The sequence below is a fragment of the Sphaerodactylus townsendi genome, linkage group LG09 (assembly GCF_021028975.2).
Source record: "Sphaerodactylus townsendi isolate TG3544 linkage group LG09, MPM_Stown_v2.3, whole genome shotgun sequence".
NCBI lineage: Eukaryota > Metazoa > Chordata > Lepidosauria > Squamata > Sphaerodactylidae > Sphaerodactylus > Sphaerodactylus townsendi.
Window position 1 is genome coordinate 50,328,066 of NC_059433.1, and position 24,533 is coordinate 50,352,598.

The following is a 24,533-nucleotide window of genomic DNA, read 5'->3' on the forward strand; positions in this document are numbered from 1 at the left end:
TGCCTGGATAAAACTTTTTACTCTCATATTTTTACCAACTTTTTAAAAAGCCCTTCTGTGATGATTTCAGCATAGCTATGTGACATTGCTGCTATTCAATTTTTTACTGTTTTGTGCTGTTCTGTGCTTTTTATATTACAAGTGTCCAAAGAATTTCTGAGAATCCTATCAGCTAGGATATGTAGGTGGGTTCCAAATGCTTCATGAATAACAGAGCAGCAGCTTCCAGCTGTCAAGATTTATACAGACTAGGAAGCAAATGAGCTCAAGGTTCAGAGACCCTATTCCAGGCTCCCTGCTCAGTGTCTGCAATCTTAATACCAGCATACCCATTTCACATGAATCACAAAAACATTCTTTCTGCTTTGTGCCACTAGATGGCATAATTATTACGCTTGCAAAAGTAATTATTGAAAGTCCCCTCAGACAGACTCGTTGTTTAAGTGTGTTTGCAATACATAACCATTTTATTTAAGAAAGCAAAATTGTAAATTTAAAACATGAACATTTATCTCAAACTGACAAAATTTGTATGTCCATGCTGGTTTGGAAAGGAGCTGCCCCTGAAGTGGATATGTATCTGAAGCAATCTATTTATTTATTTAAACATATCCTGCCTTTCTTTGCAGATCAAGGTAATTTACAATAATAGTTTAAAACTTTCCCAGCTAAAATTAAAGTATAATAGCAAACTGGAAATCTTCCCCCCTTAAAAGATGCCTGCCATTTAAACCCCCTCAGAGAGCCCTTTTGCGCTTTCTCTGCACAATCTCCCCCCTGCTTCTCTCGTCCTTCCCTTTTTTATCCTCCCTGGTTGCCACCCTCCACTGGGCCAAGACCAGTTCCCAAGCCACTATTGACTCGCAAGCTGTCCGTCAAGCCCTACCGGCCTGCAAATTGGTCCTCTCACCTGAGAGCCCGCCTGCTCCTTTAAGGGTCTGGGCATAGGGCATAGCCCAGCTCTGCTGAAGCATAAGGTAGCTGGTCAGCAAGTCCCACCATCTGCTGTTGTCCAGGCAGTGGTGTATCTGCCTGGGGACGTGGTTTACCCCATGACCCCGGGCACAACTAATCTGGTCACGTGGGGAGTGCAAAATTGACCCCCCACGTGACCAGATGCCTTTCCCCACCCCCAGAGTCTTCAGCCTCCTTCTGTCTGCCCACATGGTCGACGACGTGGGCAAGGGAAGCGGCATGGCCATGGCTGGAGCTCCAGCCACAGCCACTTCCTTTCCTTTCAGAGCAGGTGGTGCCTCCATGGCTGGTGCTCCAGTCGCTTCTTTTCCTTTCTGAGGGAAGGCAAATGGCGCCGGCATGGCTGAAGCTTCCCTTCCTTCCTTTCAGCCGTCTCCATACACCCCTCTGCCCTGCCCTGCCAGGCCCGGCAAAGGTAAGTGAGGTGCAGGGGGCGCCCGGAGCAGGTTTTGCCTTCCAGTGCCATTTTCCCCTGGTATGTCTCTGTGTCCAGGTTTTTCTCTGCAGCCTCCTGATTCAGCCACCCACTGTGTAATGCCTTAGCCACCTCCTGTCCCTCCAGCTGCAGCCCTGGGCTTGTCCTGCACCATCACAACCAGCTCCCAACTTGCCAACAATGTGGCCTCTCCTGAGCAGGTTCTTTCCACTGGTGCCAGTTCAGGCTCCCAGCCTCTGCTTCCCCGCAAGGTGAGTGCTGGCTGGAGGGAAACGTCCAGGCCTGCTGTGGGCACCATCTCTGGACATATACTAGTTTTAAAAACAAAAATAAAGGTCAGTTTTTGCAAATGTTTCATTTATCTTTTATTTATCTTCTCAGAGCTAGAAAGAGAGAGAGAATTTTGGACCCATTCATTCCCTGAGGGCTTGGGGAACCCAGAAAGGTGATGAGGCAGTGCAGCTGGGTTTGCTTACCTGTAAACTTTGTTCATTGAGTGTTCTTCTGTGCAAGCACATACTGGACTGCACACTAGTGTTTTCAATAATGCAAGGAGCACTTCTAGTGTTTTCAATAATGCAAGGAGCACTTCCCTCTCCCCTGGCTTGGGCTGCAGTTTTCTGGCCAAACTAGCATGGCAAGGAGAGGGAGAGAAGAACATTCCATCAGCAACAGTTGTGGGTAAGTGCAACCCTGTTTTCATCATTGTGTTCTGTGTACAATTCCACACTGGATAGCAAACTGTCTTACCCAGGAGGATGTTGTAGAGCTACTGGTTGAATAAGCTATGGAGACCACTCCCATCTGCTGCTTCAACTCTTGAATAAAACTGGAGGCCAATGACCATTTGACAGCTCAGCGTGATCCCTTTGAGAAGACCAGTGGAAGATGGCTGGACTCTGGTGAAATGTGCAGAAACCTACAATGAGCAGGAATACCTACAATGCATACAGATGTACAATAGTGGAAACCATCCATTTGAAGAGAAGCTGGGTAGATACAACACATCCCTTTATGTTGTCCAGATAAAACAAAAAGCAGTAGAACATGAGAGATAAGAGGGAAGATGGAAAGCAAATACAAATGTACCTTTAATAACGATATAGGAGGCTGATATTGCTGTTAAATGAGCCTTGATGGAAGTGAGAACCAAGACCCCACAGCTTCAGCAAATAATAAAAAATGTGTAGTAGAGGCCAGAATTCTGGGGTTAACCAACATGTCAAAGCTCAGTTGGCAAACCTGCCACTTAGTAGTATATGATCTGTAGGTAGAAAGTTTGCATAAATTATGTCAAACCTGGACAACCTAAGATGAAGAAAATGTTGTTAAGTTATATACCATGCCATGGTTATGTCCTGGGACAAATGTCTCAGGACAGATGAAAGAAAGCATGGAGAATCATATGTGCCACAAATATGGACATTTCATATATGAAAAGTTGGCAAACAGGTCTCAGCATGAGCACTCCCCCCCCCCGCACCGCAGTTAGCTATAGATAATACAGTAACAGTGTCCTACATCAACAAACATGAGGGTACAGGTTCCCTTTCACCATGTGGCAAACCATTAATGGTTAGGAGACCATCAAGAAAAGGATGGCTCTTACAAACTTTTGTCCAGCATTCAGTTGACGCTTTCCTTCCACCGCCACTGTTTCCCACGTCCACGTGGATGTGGAAAAGAACTATGGACCTGGGAAAGGGGGGAGTGGGGCTTGAGCTCCAGCTGAAAAGCTGGATCCTGTTCAGCTTTTTCAGCCTCAGGACTATTCAGCTCTACCAAATTCCCCGGGGGGGGGGGGGGGGGGTTCTTCAGTAAATGGGTAATATGAAAAAAAAAGCCATATCAGCTTTTTCCGAGTTAGCCTTTTACCGCCCCTACTGGTTAATACTTTTATGGGAGATCACCAAGAGAGTCCTCAGTTGCTATGCAGAGGCAACCAATGGTAAACTATCTCTGTTCATCTCTTGCCTTAAGTGACTATGGAGTCACCATAAGTCTGCTGTCACTTGACGGTACTTACTACCATAAAGCAGAAACAAGACATTTATTATGAGCAAAAATGATATTGTAGCTGAAAAGGGACTTGCATGAGTATTCTGCAAAAATTAAAATGTACTTGAGATATGCTTCAGTGGATCCTTCAGAAACAGACTGGAACCAGGACTGCTAAAGCTGTGCATCAGTATGCTATAAGGATACTAACAATACCGTTCTATACATAATTACCTCAGACTGTTGAAATCAGTGGGCTTAGACTAGAGTAACTCTGCATAAGATTGTACTGCACATTACCTGGATCATAAACATATAAACTGTTTTGTTCAACAAACCTGTTCAACAGTCCACCCATGCTATCTCACCAAGCTCTACCCAGCCAGAAGTATAGTAATAGGATTGGTATTCTGAAGACTGTTTGGCCTTTTCATTCAAAAAGAAAAGTCATTTTATATAATCGTTTTGGAACAATGAATAGGACAAAAATCAGGCTGACAGCCAGAAAGCATAATCTATCCCAGTGGGAAAGCATGAGATTTATATTAGAGCAGGGGAACTGCACATAGTAGAAATTTATAATTACACTGGGGGACTAACTGCCAATCTAATTTAATTTATGATCTGTTAAGCTTCTTTGGTTAGCACCAAGCAACAGAATTACTAATTGAAGTCAGCTTTATTTAGGTCTATACCTTGTCCAGTTCACATGAAGGAGGTGCCACTGCACACATTTTACAACACTGAGGACTGCTTCACATATTTCCCCCAGCTCTTACATAACAGGCTGTTGTGCAGGGGAGTAATGATTGTATTTAATAGTGCACACACATACAAATAAATGTGGACCGTTGTATGATCATGCTTAGGGATTTGATTAATCTGCTGCAGAAAAATGGGGGACAGGTGAAAGCTGGGAACTGATTTCATTTTTCATGCTCCCCTTTCCTGTCCTGAGTATTCATGCCTTGATCCTTTTGCCAGTAGTTCTATAGATTTGGTTCTGCTGGCTTCATTAAAAACAACAACAAAGAACTCTCATCTCCTGTAATCCTTTTTTAATATTCACATTATGTTGCCTTTTGCAACTGAGCTTGCTTGATCACTTCTCAGCGGTTTAACATTTTCAAGCCAAATAAAGAATTTCAGGGAAAACAATAAAATACTTGGAAAACCTGGCAAAGAAAAACCAATAAGAATTGACTTTCAATCAAGTTGGAAGAGGGAAAGCCAGCAGTATAATAGCATGCAAGGTTTGAAAACCTGCTGGCTGAATGAAGCATTTTATTTTATTTTATTTTATTTTTGCCATTTGGAAACATAGGCATAGAATAAAATATAAGGCAGTGCACGTTCAAAAACTAAATGAGTAGCATTCTGGAGACAGTGGGGAAGATCCAGCCTTCCTCCAAGTAGTCTTCCTCCAGCATGACTTTCCCCCCATTGAAGACCACTGAAGTTGGAGAAAAGCTTCAGATCTGAGCCAAAAAGAAAAATGGAGTATAAATAATAATTAAGTAAATAAACAAACTTTGCTCATTGAAGCTGTGGAGGCAGGATCCACCTCAATAGACTGGTACATAAAGAGTATAGACAGGCTTTGTCAAAACACCATCTCCTGTACAAGGAGTTCACAGGCCCATTCCTGTGCTATAACTAAGCCAGCTGGTTCTTTTGAACCTTCAAGTTGATAAATTGATTCCTTTCATTGGGGTTAGATTGTGGACATAAATTCATCACGTTACACTTTTCCCAGCAGCCCGGTGCCAGCCTCCTTCCTGAGTCCACCTCAGGTCTCACCACACATGCTATTACAACATCAGACTGCTCATTATCAGTGGAAGACAGTGTAAGTAATACTTACTGTACTAGAAACTTTAAAGATATTTAGGAAGGGCAGAACATTGCTGCATTTTACTGATTTTACTGACCGATTATCTACGTCTGGCTCTGCACCGCCCTTGCCCCACTCTGGCGCAAAAGTCATGTCAGAGGTGCTCTTGTTTTCCATGCAGAGAGCAAGAAGCACAAGCAGGGCAAAAGGAAGCACACTGGGGCAAGAAATCTTACCCCAACACACTTCCTCCCTTGGTGTGTCACAGGGAAGAAGCATGTTGGGACAAGATTTTTTGCCCCAATGTACTTCCTCTCCCAGCACATGCCATGGAGGAAGAGCATCAGGACAAGATTTCTTGCCCAGACGCACTCCAGCTGCCAGCGCACAGCAGCTGCCCCATGGGTAATCAGCCACTGAGTGTTCACTGCACATATGAGAACTGAGCATTCACAGGCTAGGCACAGACATTCTAAAAGTTTTTGGCAGCACAAAATGTTCCCCACCTTTCAGTGCAATTTTCCACCCCAGCGGCCCATGAAAGGGCACCTCCCTCTCTCAGTTTATTGAGGTCACCAGTGGAGAAAGATACAACCATAGGAAGACCAAAGAGAACTCACAATGGAGACTGAGGGAAGGATATCTGCTACACAGAAAAACACTTGATGAATTTTATCTACAGGTTAACTGAAACCACGTTTCCATCATCATATCTTCTGTATGGTCGCACATAGGAGAGTAGCAAGCTAACTTACCTAGGAGACAGGAGTGATGTGCTTAATAATGAAGATTGTGCAGGACTGTTTTGCTTCCTTCAGAGTTGCCCTTTAAATCCACATTGATAGCATAATGGTTAATGAAGGTTGATGGAACTGACAAAGTGGCTGTTTTGCAAATACTGAGAAGAACTCTATCTGAAGGAGGCTTGAGATCTGGTAAAGTGTGCTGTGACCTGGAGGGAACATGAATTGCCTACTTCCTTGCAGTATTCACTAATGAAGAATACAATCCAGTAGGAGATTGTCTGAGTGCAAGTCTTACAACCTTTTGGGGATCCCTGAAAAGCTACAAAAAGATATTTGTCTTTTCTTAGCTGACATGTCCAATGTAAATAAAAATAACATACTTACCTTCCAAAGACGGCAATGTCTTTTCCTTATCATCCTTTGGCTGGAGAAAAAAAAATACAGGAAGAGCTGGATCTTGATTGAGGAGGAAGGAAGAGACTAGGATGAAAGGAAGCCTGGGATGAAGTACAACCTTCTTGTAGAGCTTGAGGAAAGGAGATTCAGCCTGAGTATTTGAATCTTGCTCTCACTCCTGGCTAAAGTGACAGCAACCAAAAAGGCAGTTTGGGCTGATAGGAGTTGCAGGAAACAGGTGGCCATAGCTCCAAAGGATTTTGACTTGAAAGTGCTAAAGTGCACTGTAGAGTCCCCACAACGGATGGAGGAGTGGTAAAGCCAACCCCTTGAGCAACTGTTCATGTTCAGGTTGTGAGGAAACAATTTTTCCTGTTGTAGGAACATGAAAGACAAATATAGCAATGAGGTGGACTTTGACCAAAGAATTAGCTAGGCCCTTATCTTTCAGACTGACTAGGTAATCAAAAGAAGGACTTTTGGGACCCTGCTCCATACTTGGTCTCAAGAAGAACACACAGTGCTGTTTGTACCTTCTGCAAAGGACTGTGAAGAGGATTCTGCTATAAGAGAATGGTTAGTGAACCAGTGCTAATGCTTTCTGTTGTATTTTAATAAATTAAAATTATATTTTGAGTTTATTAGAATTACCTTCAATATTGAACCTGGCCCTTGGGGACTCATGGGATGACATATGTCACACTCTTGGCCATGGAGGAACCAGGGATTTCTGTTCTAAAGATGAGGATGCCCCAAGTCCTGTTGGTGTGGGCCTTGACTACCGCCCTGTTGAGGAGACCAAATGATGGGAAGAGGTACATAAATTTCCTACTCTGCAAAACTGGAACACACCTCCCAGAGACATTGTGCCTGTGACCACTCTCAAGCATTATCTCTTGCACTTGATGTTGTCCTGCAAAGCAAACATAACAATTTGCAACTTTCCCCATAGAAGGAAAATCTAATTTTGGCACAGAACAACAAAACCAGAACGTGTTGTGGGAGTATGAAAAGGAACCATGAGTTTTTGGCATAATCAAGATGTCAAGCAACACCATCAACAAATCCTCAGCTGGGATGCTAAAGATTCCAGACCAAAAATCACCTGATATGATGGGGAGGGCATAAAGCAAGTAATCTATCCCAGTCTTTACTCAATTCTAGGCCTCTGCAAGAGAGGACTTTTTCCAGAAGACCATAGTAACTCTACCATCTCAGCCTAAGAATATGGCTGAACAATGTGGAGATAATTCCATGTAGCTCATCAAACAATTTCTTGGGATCAGCCTGCTCAGTTAGTACCAAAACTGGGTGATAAATGTTTTGGCACGGTCTGGCCTGCTGCTGTCACTTTAGTTGTTATCCTTGTGATAGATGAAAATGTTGCTTTTACATATGCCAAAGAGGTGTTACTTTTATAAAGTATACACGGGACAATGACAATGATTGCCTTATAAGTTATAAAAGAAGGTAGCTTTAGGTGTTTTCATAAGGTGTAAGATTATATTGAGTTATCTACACACATAAACATATTTAGTGCACAAATATTGGATTTAGAAGTCACAAAGAATATACCCTTCACAGAATCACAAGATTTAGTAGGTGAACTCTGAATATAAAGTCCATGTGTAGTATCTACACTTGAATAAAGCCTGTTAAGTTGGATGGAATTCAAAGAGAGATGGGAGTATGATGCTTAGTATATTCCATTTTGACATTGTAATTTCTTATCATATCCCAATTAAAAGCACACCTGCTTTAAAATAATGAGCTAGCAGAAGAAGAAAGGTCAAGGGTTAGAGTGGAATAATAGGTGATGTGGTGATGTAGTAGTTTATAATCATGTTTGTATATTTGAATGCTTTTATACTGTAGCTAAATAATAAGAAACTTTAAAAGAATATGTTAATCACTCATGTTTCCAATATATGTGTATCCCTAATGCTTCATGTGTAAAAAGAATCCTGCTATAAATGTTATTCTCTCAGTTTAAAGTTAATAAAACAGCTAAAACAGCATGCTTCACTTGATCCTAATCAGAAGGTGCGATTAAGCAGAAACTTCCCATTCAAGAGAGCTTCTTAAGGACCTCTAGCTAAAAGTCTTTTTTCTAAAGATGCTTCACAGGAAGCCTGGTTTCAATAGTCATAAACAGTAATGGAACATGTGAGTTCTTGTTGCCAAACAAGGACACTGCCTGCTGATAAGAGGGCCCCTAGCAAGCTTGGGATGAGTGTCTTCAAAGCAGGAGTGGGTCAGGAAGACCCTAGGTTCAACTTGTGCCAAAAAAAGAGGTGCACCAGCTTATAGGAGGCTAAGATCCTGTACCAAGGTAAGAAGGCCTTTGGATGAAGAGGGTAAAAAAAATATGATGAATTGTCTTCACAGTAAAGATAAAGGGAACCAAAGGACGCATTGGCTTAGGTGCATGTATATATATCATGAAGAACACTAACAAAGGAGTTGACAACTAAGAACCAAATATTAATTACCAGGAAATGACCATATAGAGATGTATTAATTGGAGGAGATACCACCTGAGTATATGACATAGGTATGCCTAGATGAATTGTAATAGGCTATGGCCCTCATCTCCTAGCCAATGGAGAAGTGAGGGAGGGATTGGGTGGTCCTGAAAAAGTATTATAAACTGTTGTAGAACAAAGGAAGGGTGTGCCTACTACTGGGTGGACACCCGATCTTGCAAGACCGTAAACCAATAAAAGCTTTGTTACCTGCTTCACCAACTTTGTCCAGATTATTTTGAGGGTCCTTGGACCCACGTTTCTAACATCCTTTACACGTGTTACAACATACACTTTTTATAAATAGGTTAGTTTTCAAGATGCACACCTCTGTGAATGTATATATTCCCAAAATCAGATAATTAGAGAGCATTAAAATTTTATTCCATGAGTATTTGGTTATGTATCTATTACATTTATACTCCACCCTTCCTCCAAGGAGCTTAGAGGAGCATATATATTTATCTCTTCTTCCATTTTATCCTCACAACAAATAGAACTTTGATCTCTCTAGTCTGACTCTCTAGCTATTGCACTATGCTGGATCTAAAACCCAACCTACCTTGCTGTAGATCTAAATATTTTATATGCATAATATTAACTTTTGACATAAGACAGCAGTAGATAGTATTTGCATGTGTTTGACAATCTGAGAGGAAAGTACATAGCAATTGCAGAACAGCTTTGATGTAAGCAAGAGACTTAGTAGGAAAAAGTTCATTTCAAGAACAATGTTGACTTCCAAAGAGTCCTGTTAATTTGAAATCTGCATTCTAACTAGCAGCAGGTGGACTTCAAATACTTTGGAATCCAGATAATCCTCTAGGTGTTCAAATATTTGTGGTTTAATCCATGTTTCCATAACCCCCCTCCCCCAAGTACCCCTTACCCTCACACTAATCCCTATCCACCATCTGAGCTCATTTCATCCCAGACCCAAGTACACCAATTGAAACTAGCTTTCAAATATTGCCTTAGATTGGAGATAGGGAATGGCATTGGACTGTGAACTGAGGCCCTTCAGATAAATAAATAACAATCCTAAAATCAAAGTTAGTCACTTTGGGAACCCTGGTGTGTGTGAATAAAGTGGTGGCATTAGAGCCAGATGTTCGGGCGAAGCCCAGGAGTGAGGCCCATAAGTTCAGCAGAAGTGGGGCAAAAGCAAGTGGTAGCTTCACATTTTACTCTTTTTATTATTGTAGATTTCACAGCTGCCAGATCTTTAGCTGGTTGTTGGCCTTTTATTACAATTCGAGCCTCTCCCAGAGGCCTAGGAAGTGTAAATATCAGTGTAGTATTTGTGCAGATCCCAGCAGGGCTGCCTTCTGAATTTGACAGATGTTAATTTTGTCAATTCGAAGATTTTTCAAGCGCTGCCCTAGTGTTTTCGGAATGGCGCCCAGAGTGCCATTTACCATCATGTGTTCCATGAGCTCAAAGGGTTTTAGGATCTGCTTTTCTTGAACTCTATGATGCATTCAGACCTAAGGGAAGATTCTAAAACAGTTTCAGACATGTGGAAGTGCTGAATGACAAGAAAAATGTACAAACTTACATTTATGGCTTTAGTTACAACATGGACCTCTGCAAAAGAACAGATGATCATTTCAAGTAAAGGCACTGGAAAGAAGGGCAACTGAATGACAAGAAAAATGTACAAACTTACATTTATGGCTTTAGTTACAACATGGACCTCTGCAAAAGAACAGATGATCATTTCAAGTAAAGGCACTGGAAAGAAGGGCTAACTGTAAAAAGCGGACAATTGGAGCAATTTGAGATGGAAGGAGGAGTGGGCTTATAGAAAGAAATAAGAAATGTCACGGGGCTAGTGCAAGTATTGTGCATCAGCCTAATAAGCAGATCTTTGGGTCCCAACTAGAGATGTTTGATGAACCTTCTGTTTAGATGGCAAATTGATCACAGCATCTAGAACATGGGGAAACGATCAGCTTTTTCCAGCATTCAAAACTGGATTGCAAATGCTTTGTTCATAAATATTCTCATGTTGATTTGCCATGGCTGTGTCCTTCCCACATCCATCCTGCCATGCACTCTATGGGACAAAGAATAATTTACAAAAGATGCTATTGTCTGGATTGGGTTCCAGGGGAACAGTTTAAGTTGGATAGAAATTGCTAGGCTCTGGTCTTGGCTACAGTATTTACTACTATCAGTGCTTCAGGTGAAGCCATAATTGTTCCAACATATGAAAGGGCTCCTTTGATGTACCCTCCAATTACCGTTGCATTAGTCTATTATTGATCTCCAGCAAATGATACAGAGCATATCTATAGACAAGGTTATGGCAATGGATGGAAGATTTTCCAATTATTGGTCCAGAACAGATAGGGTTTAGAGAAGATTCATCTACTATTCACCATGCTTATACACTTTCCTTTTTAGCCGATATGTATCTTTACTTTTAAAAAAAAGCTATATTCAGCATTTATCAATTTACAAAACTTTTTATTCAATCTGGCACCCTTGTCTACGGATTAAATTTAAATGATTAAATATGTCTGGAAGATCGCTGTTTCTCATTAAAATGCCATACTGTCTTTCTCCGTGAAAGTTAGATGTTCTGTTTCCAGTAACTATTCAGACCTGATCTTTGTGACAAAAGATGGTCTACAGAGCTGTGTCTTAGCACTCGAGCTTGTTAATGTACATCCACATGATTTACCTCATAGATTAGTGAATTTCATTCTCCTTCTTCCATCCCATTTATGTTCTTCCTTATGCAGGTGATGCTGTAATTTTGTCTTGCACCAGAGTGGGACTAAAGCATGCACTCCATGATACAGCAGACTTTTGTAAAAATAACCATCTTGTAATCAATGAGTCTTAATCTAAGATTTTGGTATTTCAGAAGTTTGGCACTAGTAAAAGTTCCAAATTCAATTCTAAATGATCACCTTATCAAGCAGGAACATTCTTTTTGTCATTTGGGATACCATTTTCTGACATATAATAAATGGGCTGCACATTATAGTTATGTGCTTGAGACAATTACAATTCAACTGTCTCCAATTTTAAGGTTTTCTCATCAAGTTCATGGCCAATATATTCCTATGGGTCCTGCAATAAGTTGCACTATGATCTTGTCTCTTCTGTTCTATGGAACTCCTTTATGGGTATCCACAATTTCTGTTAAAGCAGAATCAGCTCATGCTTCCTTTCTTTGGGCCCCATCGCAGGCCCCAAAATTTATTTTAATTCCAACTTGCTTGTGGTTGCAGGATGTAATACTTTTTCATTGAAACCTTGGGCTGCTGCCGTTAAATTTAGATCTTTCTTGTTATATCATGGTTCATTAACTGATTTTACTAAAGTGGACACAGCAGAATTCCCATGCATCATCTTGAAGCATCTTAGTAGACAGGAAGTTAAGAAGCATTGGAGTGGCTTTACCATCCTCTTCTTTGGATATGCCCAGTATTAGGTAGAGCACTTTTGAATTGTTAAATAATTATGATCAGGATAGAATTAACCATGATGTTAAAAGCATTTGTTCTATACTTTACTGGGGCTTTGCTAGTCCTTTATTTCCTGTCCAGTAACAATATTTGAACTTTCTTACAAGCCCAATATAACATCAGCTTTACCTTTTAACCCAGCTAAATGCACTACTTTGGGCAGAAGCAGTGGACCATTGTGCTAGAGTCTCTTGAGCCCAGAAATCTAAGAATAGACATTGAATCATTAACTGATTTTTTTCTTTGCCTACAGGTACAGAAAGTGCTGACACTTTTGTAAGCTTCCAGACCCCACCCCTGCTATGGCACAGGAAACAGAAACTGACATGAGTACAAGACATTGCTTAACATAAAATGGAGTCTTCCCAGAGACTTTGGACCTCCACCTTGTGCGCTGAAGTGTGGGAGTGGAGGGGAGAGAGAGAGGTTGGAAGCTGTACTTTTCCCATGGCCCAAGGTGTGCTTGACTGAACAATAGGGTAGCTAATCTCCATTGTCTCACGCTAAGATGATTTAATCAGTGCTCCTAGTTGATTCTATCACAACAATTACTCAGTATCCACGTGAAAAACTTGCACCCATTCCAGAACTCATTTGCACCTATCAGAACCAGGCACATAAGTAAGGGGTAGATTCAAGGGGTTCAAACCCCTCCCATTATACATGGAACAGTTAATATAATGGCCAGAAGCAGAGGAAAATGGTGTCCCAAGACAAACCTTCTCCAGACGCCCCCCCCCCCCCTGCAGCCTGGCTTCTGCCCTCCCCAGAGCCTGGGGAGAGCAAAAGCCACTGCCAGCCTCTGGTGATGTGCTTTTATAGGCACGGAGGCGGGGTGGGGCCACATCCCTGAGGCGGGGCTTTCCCCACCCCCAAACCCCACCCCTACCTTGTTGTTGGAACACTGGAAAAGCAAGTAGTTCTTTGGCTTTCCTGCCAGCTTACCTTATACTTCCTCAGGGCTAATTTCTGACTACAAACATTATTCCTGTGTAGCCACTCATAGTGTGTATGTTGGATCTGTATGCACACCCCCATGTTTGTGGGGGGCTCTTTTTTTCTCAGCTTCTATTTTCATTAGACCGCCTCCTCTGCAAGACAGGTAAGCAGTGGCGGAGCTATAAGGGGAAGGGGGTGTGATGTGTACTGGGAGAGCGGCAGTGGGGGTGGAAAATCATCTCCGACCCCCCTCACCCTGCCCTGCCTCACCAGGCATTAAGATGGCCCCACCCCACCAGCCTGGCCCATTTTCTGCCAGCAGAAAGCTCTTTTCAGCCAGCAGAAAGCTGTTTCTGTTTCCATTTTGCCCTGGGTGCCATTTTCACCCACTACACCCCTGCAGGTAACTATCACCCCTACTAGTTCCATCAACTAAAACAGGAAACAGCCTACTTTGGATAACACTTCAATGGCCCAACTTTATTCAATTATTTATTTACATTGATCCAAGGGGATCTGCAAGGCCCACATGCCAATCCCCATTTCAATCCCATTTGCAGTGCATGTGATTGATGGGATAAGAAGAGTTATGTCTCCTCGTGTTTGTGCATACCTGAATTTATGGTCAAGGACACCTTGGCTCCAAGCCTTGAGTCATCAATTAGAATGGGTAGGGCTCCTCCTTGCCAAGCCTTTGTGATGCTTGAGAAAGATGTGCCATTTCCTACTCCTCTTGCCACATGATTTATGGGATCAAGGATAATGACACCCCAAACCGTAATAGGGCCAAGAAAGGTGTTACTAGATATATGGGGAAAATGGAGAGGTAAATGGATGCCCGGCACTCTGGACGTGGCACCTTTGGCAAGTGTGGCCGGAAAAGATGGGGAAAAAGTGATAAAAATATTGAAAAGACAAGGAATTCAAACTGTTGCAAATCTGATAAGAGAAGGAGGAGAAATTATGACATTACAAAATTTTATAGAGTTAGGAGGTAATGAGAACTGGTTGGTCTTGAGGGGCATTTGGGAAAGGATAAAGGTTTCACGAATAAGAGGAGAATGTATAATGGCTAAATGTTTTGAACTATATGAAAAATGTAAAGGGAAAATTTTGGGACATATATATAAGTATATGGTTGATGACAAAGACTTTATGATAAGAACATTGAATCAAAAATGGGAGAAGGAAGGTTTTCTAGACACTGAAAAAACTGAAAATTTAATAGACAGTTGGAAAAATATAAAGATTGAGAAATATATGGAGTTGGAAAGAAAAGTGATATTGAAATGGTATAGAACACCAAAACAACTAGCATATATGATTAAAGGACTCCGTCCTAAATGCTGGCATTGCGGAGATCAGGAGGCATATTATAGCCATATGTGGACGGAATGTATAGAAGTGAAAAAAAATTGGACAACCATAATGTTATATATCGAGAAACTGGTGAAGATTAATATTGGGATAAATAATGATTTAATGTTCATGGGTGTATGGAGGATAGAAGGGTAGATAAAAATATAGCTATATGTATAAAATAATGATCAAAGCAGCACATGCAACAATAGCTTTAGGCTGGAAAGAAAAGAAAAAATGGACAATCCTGAAATGGTTGGAATATATCTGGGAACAAGTAACACTGGACATTTTCAATCTAATAACAAAAAATAAACTGTGGCAAGATAAACAGGGCGAAATTTTGAAGATATGGTCAATATATGCGGACTGGATGAAAGAAACTGGAGTCAATGAGGAGATACAGGAGAAGAGATTACAAAGAATGAACTTACTGCTGTATGTTTGATAAAACTATGAAGAAAATATAGGGGGAGGGGGAAAGGGGGAAAATGTATTGTTTGAAAACGAATGAAGAAGAGTATTAATAAAAAATGGAATATTCAAATGATACAATAATTTTTTTTAAAAAAAGGATAATGACACCACTCCAGGTTTTCCTGTCCCAGGTCTATAAAGCCGCAAGGCCTGGTCTGTGGGTTAAGTCTTCACCATCCAAAGTGTTCACCTAAGTTCCCCCAGAGTGCTCACCTAAGTTGTACTGTGTACCATTCAAACAACTTGACCTGCACAATTACCCCTATGGGGGTGGCAGATTGCCACTTGGTCAACCACTATCCCATCAGCCCCCAATAGAAGCTATGCTGCAGATTCCCCTGAAGACATCATTGCCCACATCCATGAAAGACCCTGCCAGCCCATATCAGGTGGTCATACCAGGCCTCCCAAGTTGGGCAACCCCAGCAGGTACCCCATGCCTCTTCCAGTACCTCTAACAAGCTCCATGACAGGACATGCCAGACACTGAATCATTAACTCATTTTTTCTTTAGCTGGGGTTTATGTTCCACTTAAAGGGCTTGCTTAATAACACATCTTAATGCTAAGTTTCCTGTCTGCTCGCATACCTTTTATTTGTCTTGTCTGGTAGTGATAAGAGAGTTAATGTGGTTAAATTTATTATTTTTTGCTCTTACAATTAGGGATTTGTATGTATGATCTAAACCTTGAGCTAGAACATTTTAAAAATGTATGTATTTATTTAAATATTTAATAATTGTGGACTTGTTTTTTTTATTTGCCCAGTTGCTTTAGCACTAGGTGTTCTATTTTCTTTGTAGTCCCAATCCTACTTAGGCAGGGGTGAAGGAAGCTGCATGGTTTTTCTCTTCAGTTTCTGGCCTTGGCCATTTTACCTCCTTTCTTGACTTACATTTACGTTCAGTTGTATTAACCGTATTTACGCATTGGAATTAATTGAATTGCTCCTATTAGATGCCCAATTCAGCTTCAAGTGGTCATTCTCAGCATGATACGTTCGATTTTTCAATACCGTCAGTGCATTATTTAAGAGGCTGGCAAAGGTGCAGAATAAGGAAACAAAAATGAACTTCGACTTTGCCAAAAGCATTTTGTAAGTGTGGCTACATTAAAATGTCATAACAAAGCACAGTTTATAAACCAATGTTAGACTGAACTCTGATTTATCATTATGTCTGAATGCAGACTGCCCAACATTCTCATATCCCTGGAAAAGGCAAGTGACCTAGGGCCAACTAAATGTGACACCATCCTCATGGCCCATAGTCATTTTAAATGCTGCAAGGGTCCGGTCCTGATAAAGCACACAGTGTGGTGCTCTTGTATCAGTCTAAATAGATTATACAAAAAGCTACATCCATGCAAAGCCAAGAAGAAAACAAAATTATTAAAGAAAAAGTGTGTACCAAATTAAGCAAGAATAACTTCTTGCTGCACATTTTTTAGCAAGGGAAAATATGCACAGCAAGGTATATAATACGCAGTAAGTACACTGACATAAATAACTGGCGTGGGTGAGGCCTGAAGACAGTCATAAAATTTTATAGTTGGAGAGAATTCAAAGAATCATGAATATACTTCATTACTGAACTAAAGCAACAGCTACCACAGCTAGTGTACTAATTAAAGTAAATTAACATGGAAGAATACAGGTAAGATATAAACAGAACTACAGTTTGCCAATACACTATGAGGATTCTATGATAGGTAATGTTCAAGCAAACAACTGGTGTCTGTTTTTTTCACATTTGATGTCTTAATCCCTGCAGACAAGGTTCATGGTTGTGTGGGTTACTGATTCTCTTACTCCCAATACCTGTGCAGCTTTTCCTTACACACACAATAATCCCATGGATTTGTGAGGGGCCAACTAATGGAAGAAATGCACAGCTGGACTGCTTACTAAGTAAATAATCAGAATCAGCAGGTTTAGAGTCATATGGGCCAACAATAAGTAGCATGTTTTGTAGTAGGATAGAGTATAAAATCTCAGGCTGCACCAGCTACTAGTTGCTTACAGAGGTTCTCTGACTGCTTATACAATGGCCTCTTCCTCTCTGCTTCTTATTTGTTTGGCTGGAGTGGTATATCTTGCAGAATGTGCACCACTGGTAAGTATTGGATTAGTTGTTCAGTGACTAATAAGATTTTTAAAAATACAATCTTTTCAACTATGTAACATCAAATCCTTACTGTAAACAGCCAGAATCTTTGATGACTATATCATTAAGGTGTCTTAGGTATGCGTTACTTTCATCATTTTGGTACAAGCCTGATTTGGAGACTCATTCATGAAATTCTATAAACTGAAGTTCTGATGACTGGTAATTGTAAAAACTCTAGTTTTGCTATGGATAATGACATATGTCTGTCATATGTCGTGTGTGTTGTGTTTTTCATTTAAATCAGATTATCGGTAATTAGGGGAAGTTCACACATAAATCTCAAGGCTTTTATTGTATGATATGTGACAAATTTTACCATCAGTGAAATCTCCAAGTCCTCAGACATAGCTATTGTGTCTAGTTCATTTTAAAACAGATTCAACGGTATACTCTAAACGTGTATGTAGTCCATATGAAATTTGAAAACCTTAAATGGCAACTGCTTTTTCAGTATTTGCATTTTGAGCAAACATCTGGAGTTCAAGATATGAAGGCAGTATCAGTGGTAAATGAGCCATTAGCACTGGGTTTTCTAATTCTGTAAAGTGGGAATATATTTTACTTCTATCACAGAATAATGAACATTGGTTCTCTGGAATTCCAGTGCTCTGATAAAAGGCAAGAAATATTCATGTCACAATACTAAAAACACTTGGAATGCTTCTTGTTTTAATGAATAATAATTAGTAACACAAATCTCATTGAAGCAGTTGGCAGTATTTAGTTCATTGCAGAGTGGATCAAGAACACTTTGCTTGCTTTTAAAGACCTTAAATATGGTGCTTCTTAGAATTGCATATGTCACATGAAACTGCCTACTACTAAGCCACAGCCCCTCTTCTCCTTGTCTGTATTTACATATATTCAAGAACCTCCTAAAACTTCAGGTTTTTCAAGTTCAGAAAAGGCTGCTGTGCAATTTATAAATAAACTCTTCGGCATTCACGCACACAAAAAAAGGCTCTGGGCCACAGATGGATAAGGGTTTTTTGTTGCTGTTTTGTTATCGAGGTTTCCCATGGCTCCATCGACTCTAAGTGCCCTCTAATGGTGAAAGTCTTGGATGCAGTTAGAGGAAGCCCAGCCACCAGCATAGTAGTAAGAGTGTTCAAGAAAGCAGAAGATGGTAGCTGGAATGAGTATGCTAATGGGTAAGTTATACAGCATATAAAGGAAGTTCAAGAAAAAAAGGCACTTTAATTGGCTCCAAATTTATATAAATCTACAATGCACAATTCTTGAACCTTCATTTCCAGCTCTTATATTTATGTTTATAGGCTTGTATAGGTTATCAGTGTTTTTCTGAACAGAAGGGAACAATGAGTTGGTCCTGAGTAAAACTTCCAGGCTCAGAAAGCATGATTTTCCCCCTTCCCTCCTGCTGCAGCCTAAAATTCCTCTCTGAAAGGCTGAACCTCAGGAACCTCCAGAATCAGCATGACTGGGAGGGCTATAGGGGGAGGAAGATCAGCAAAAATGCCCTCCCACATTTGTACATATAAATCTTTTCATGGGACCCAACCCATTTTCTCCCTTTGGTATTAATGGGGCACTACCTAATCCAACAACAAGAACATAAATGTTTGCTAGAGTGTGCACATATCCTTATCTAACAGAAAAGTACTACTATGTGCTCTACCACAGACAGTCAATTCAGCAACAGGATTAGAAAATCAAGGACCCCTTAGGAAATCTCTTTATTCACAAGAACTCTCTCTCTCTCTCTCTCTCTCTCTGCATTCATAAGGACTTTTCTCCATGTCATGACCTTGGTATTCCTTGGAGATCTCCCATCAAAAACTAGTTAAGATCAGGGCTGAGAGTGGCCCAAGGTCACCAGAAAGCATCCATGGCACAAGTGCTGATTTGAACATGGGTTCCCAGGTCCTAGTACACCACCTCAATCTCTGTACCATGCTGGCTTTCTTAATAAGTCTAGATTTTTGCAAAACTCTTGGCAGTTACATACATTCTGCAAATTGCCACCACCCACTTCAAGGTTCTCCAACTCATCAGGCAATAGAGAACAGAAAGATAATTTGATATTAAAAATTTCTGTAACTACGACTGTTGGCATGACAGCTTTACTAAAAAAAAAGCTTTCTAGAGTCTACAGTTGCATACGAGACTGTAACAAGATTAATCTTTACAATATAATCTATAAATAAGATGTAAATAGATTATAAACAGGCTTAGTCAAATATTTTTGGACAGAAAACAACAAGTTCCAGTCCTTGTCCAGATACACCACCAATACTAAGGATAACGCTGAATATATTTTATATACAAAAGCTGTCCATCATTTTTCTCATCACACACTTGTCAGCAATTTAGACAAAACTCAGCCTTCCTTTTAGAACTCCTCTAGTTGACAAAATACTGGTCTATTATGCACAGTACAAAGAAGACATCCTGGGAATATCTTTTAAAAAGCTGCCTCCTAATTTTTTGCTGGACAAAAGGGACAAAAAGGCATCAGATGAGAAAGAAGCTTTTTTTCCCTGCCCACCATTTCCTCCCACTTGAATTTAAAGCTCTTGCACCCAACATCTTATGCTGCTGTAGGGATTCTCTATGCCTGCAGCTATTTGCTGAAGATTACCCCAGACATTTGTTCTGCAACCTCTGCTGCTGGGTGCCTTTTCAGACAGAAAAATACATGGTTGTACTCAGCTCGTCCTGCCGATTCCAGCAATGTATAGTTTTTCCTTTTTTATTTTCGATGAGCTGCCTTCAAAGATGATATAAAAAGCCATGATATAAAAATCAGCATAGATTCTGAAATCCATCAAACAATGTTAAAAGCTCATTGAAAATAAAGAAGGAAAAACTATATATTGCTGGACTTGACAGGACGAGTTGAGTACAACCATGTACTTTTTGAGCTAAAAAGGCACCCAGCAGTGGAGCCTGCAGATCAAACATCCAGGATAATCTTCAGCAAATAGCAGTGGACATGGAGAAACCCTACAGCACCATAAAACGTTGAGTGTGAGAACTTTAAACTCAGGTGGGAGGAAATGGCAGGTGGGGAGGGAAGCCTCTTTCTCCTCTGAATCCCTGCAGCAACATAAAATGTCAGGCACAAGCAGCAGTGGAAACTGACAAGAGAGCTTCAACAGTCAGGCAGGAAAAATAAGACATTTCCTTATCTCCTGAGCTCCGCACAGCAAGAGGAGAGGGCTTGGGGAAGGTGGGGGAGGTAAGTAGTTTTGCGTCCTCAAAATAGGACGGCTCAAGCTGAAGTAAGGCATCCTGAGGATATCTTAGGAGAAAAGATGTGCAGAGTTCCTGCCCGAGTCACCATTTTTCCATGCTCAGGACATCTTATTTGTGCTGTGTATAGTGGACCATTAATTTGAAAATGAAACACAGAACTGCTTAACCCTGAAATATTTTAATACATCTTTGAACATGACATACACAAGTTATTTCTACAAGTAAAAATGAAAAGGTTTCTGTTAAGGAGGGGAAAGCTAAAACACAATCCATGCATTTTACAAAATACTAACCTTTTAATAGAGACCTTCAAACTGCATTTATAACTACAAGGAAAACCATGCACTGCTGAGCTGTACAATTCTTGCTGTTGTTCTCCCACCAAGCTCCTCTTGTGACTTGCACAAGCCAATGGTTGTCATATTTTCTTGAACAGAATATTACGTACCCTACATAATATAGAACAAGCACAGTACTGGCTAGACTTGGGGGTCAAGAATCAAATGCGAATGTGCTACTGTACTTTTGTCCAATAATAGCGGATAAAACCAACGTATTCTTTGCATGGCATGTGACTGACAACTCAAGTAGATCTATAGAAGCAGGCTTACTGTAAGAATGCAAGCAAAACAAAGTTCTTTAAACAAAATTTGAATCATAGCCTAAACCATAAATTATCAGATGGAAGTTTTTTTCTGTAATCATGTCCAGCATTTTTCTATCCTACATAATCTGTAAGAAAGCAACTACTACAACGGAAAACTAGCATCCGTGTCCCAAATCTTATGCCCTGTAAGATTGAGTGAGCATAATGAATTAGTTACATGTGGATTGGTTGTTTCAAGAAATGTGTGTGAACATCCAATATTGAAAGCTGCTGTGTACATGGAATTGTTGTAATGAGACCAACCAATATACTGCTTGTGTTCAGATGCCATTTTTACTATTTTTATATTGTTGTATTCTAGAAAAACCAATGAATTTGGGGAAATTCATGAGCTTACAACAGAGGAACAATTTGTAGAAGGTTTGTACAAGGTGCAGTTTGATACAAGCTCTTACTGGAAGGCACTTGGTATTTCTCCATTCCACGAATTTGCTGATGTGAGTATTTGGAGGAAGAGGGTCACAAAATGTTTTAACATTTGAACTATTCATTTCCAGGATGACAAGTATAATCATGGAGCAATTTGGTCCAGTAATCAATGTTGTAAATTGAGCGTATAGATGAATCCTTCAGCACTTGTGGATTTCATGGATTTGCTGCATTTTCAAAAGCATGTATCTGGTTCCCATCATAACCTTCAAGCAGATTTATTCTTAACCAAAGTTCACATAGCTCAGTTCAAGAAATTGTTGCATTTATATATCCGTCTGATCTAACTATTCTGCAATGCCGATAAACACTATATTCAGCAAAAGAAAAAGTGGACATGCATTTTAAAGCTTAAGGAGGGCATAGTGCATTACACCAAATAAAGAAACAAACAAAACAATACAAACCTGTCCCAGACTTTTCTATCTGCAAAGACCCATGCAAAGGGAAAGGACTAGTACAAAAAAGGCAACCCTCAGCACATGTCGCAACAATGCCATACCAGATCATTTTGCTTGGCGCACAAGATCAAATCTTGATCCAAGCAACTGAGGCACTGGCTAGGTCCAGTGGTGCAAATAAGGCAACAAACATGGTTTATGCCTGCTATTGCCTCCCAGACCTGCATAACTCTGGACAAGTTCAAGGCAAGTTCAAGGCTTGGCTTAGTCCAAGAACATCTGGACCCATGCAACCCTTGTCTCACCCTGCCCCATTTTGTTTTATGGAACACCAACATCTTCACAGGTGGTCACAGATGGCAACCAGTACAAATTGCTGATTTAGTCTGCACTCAACCCAATGTAAAAATACTGGTAAAGCCCACATCTATGGGTGAATTCAGCAGAAAATTCCTGCAAACAAATGGCCAATGATATTCACTGTTTTTCTGGCTCATGCTTTTCCTGGGTGTCCCCTGTCTCATAGGAAAATAATATTTGAGCGTCTACGTCAAGAAGGTTTATAGCTTAAGGCAAGTTAGTAGTTGGAGCAAAAAACAAAACAAAACTCTACTCTGCACCCTAAATGTAAATGTTTTTCTTTTGCAGGTGGTTTTTGTTGCTAATGATTCTGGACACCGTCATTACACCATTGCTGCTCTTCTCAGTCCCTTTTCTTATTCAACCACAGCTGTTGTCAGTGATCCAAAGGAATGAAACCCCACAATAGTCTTATAAAGTTTCTCCATTGTTCTTTCTTGTAGGATTATTTTAAAAGGATTCTGTTAACCTGAATAATCAACGTCTTGTTTACTAAAGTAGCATCTCACTGATATTTTGGTTTAAAATTTTTTTTTGAAATGCATCAATAAATATTACTTCTCTAAACTGTTTTAGAGTGTAAGGGTATGCACACATACGTGATATTCAGCATCAAACAGCCCACCTGATGGCCTACCACCTTTATGACCTGGGATTGCAGGAGTTACCATCAAATTAAAGTTTGGTATATCAAAATTATTGGCCATCCAAGTCTCTTGAAGAAAAAGAATATCAAAGTGACTGAGGAAACAAAATTTGCATCAGAAGTTTTGGAAACCCAGCCTGTGGTATTCCAAGAAAATAAAGTGACTAGATGTCAATTTGTGTTCTCAGTTCTGTCCAGGTCACCTTCTGAATCTCTAAAAACACACTCATTTCAGGTAAGACCTGCACCCTCCACTGGTGGAGTACATTAATTGGGTGCGAATATATTAGTTTGAATAGACTGGGAAGGACCACCCAAGTGAAAATAATGAGCACGATGGAAGTGAGGGTTTACAGCCAGTATTAGCACCCATCAGATTGTTAACCATCGGAGAGATTACATTTTGAGATAAAGACACCTTCTCAGGTCCCTGTAGTCTGATTTGCTACTGATCTCTCCAGTATCCTATTATGGTTTGGCATTGAAAGGGAGGAAGAAAAGTTAGCCAGTTTTTCATTTCATAAAGCAAGTGCAACTTTGACTACAAGTTCAGATGATTAAATCCTGCTGTGAGGATTTATCCTCAGGCACAGGTCCAGAGAAAGCATCAGGTCTAAAGTGATTCCTTTTTGGTAGTAGAGTTGAGACCTTCGTATTAATAAAAACACAATGAGATAAACCCTTTTGCATTCAAGTAAGATTTCTGATGTAAGAGTCTTTGAAATCCTGGGGCTCTTGAATTTGAGTAGAACTCTATGCTGTTGAAAGGCTGTGTTAAAAGATTTCCATATCAGCCATATCTATAAAGCTAGGTCTATCTAAGCAATGTCCTCAGATGAAGAATGGCAAGATACTTGATGCCCCAGTGTGGAATAGAGCCACTAAAGTGACTAATGGACATACAAATGTTTGGCTATAGGAGAAGATTACAATCATGCTTCACCAAGCAAGGGGATGGAAACATTTCCTTGCCAGAAAGAACATCATTCACTTACAAGCTTATAGAGGATTCATTGAAAAGACTGCAGGGAGACTGGGGGTGGGCAGGGAGGAGCCAACCTGCAGGGAGGGCAGGACTCAGTGGCAGGCAGGCAGGGAGCTCGAACAGGCAGCTCGGGTGGATACCACGGTGGTGGGCCAGCTTCTGCCCTCTTTGACCTCCCTGGGGTGGGAGGAGCCAGCCTGTGGCCATGACGGATGGCTCAGCCAATGAGTGGTGCCCTGGCACAGGGGAAGCTGCTGGGTGCCAGCAAGGGCGTCGCACCGTGGGAGAGGCTGGGTGCAGGAGCCTGACCAGTGCCCAGCACCCTCTCCCACGTGACAAAATGTCATGCTCCTGGTGACATGGGATACCCCATGTTTCCATGGGCAGTAGGCCCCTGCCTCAGAGTGTGGTGAAGTCTCATGCTTTGGAGGTTTTTAAAGAGAGGCTGGATGGCCATCTGACAGGAGTGCTTTGATTGTGTGTTCCTGCATT

The 24,533-nt window shown here is 40.8% G+C and overlaps 1 protein-coding gene across 1 annotated transcript; it reads left to right on the forward strand.

The window, feature by feature from the left end:
- The first annotated feature begins 17,125 nt into the window (after positions 1-17,125).
- TTR (transthyretin) lies at positions 17,126-23,231 on the forward strand. Its single transcript, XM_048507150.1, has 4 exons — positions 17,126-17,280; positions 18,346-18,485; positions 21,522-21,657; positions 22,699-23,231. The coding sequence occupies exons 1-4, from the start codon at positions 17,212-17,214 to the stop codon at positions 22,804-22,806; spliced, it is 453 nt and encodes a 150-aa protein (XP_048363107.1). The 5' UTR covers positions 17,126-17,211; the 3' UTR covers positions 22,807-23,231.
- The last annotated feature ends 1,302 nt before the right edge of the window (positions 23,232-24,533 follow it).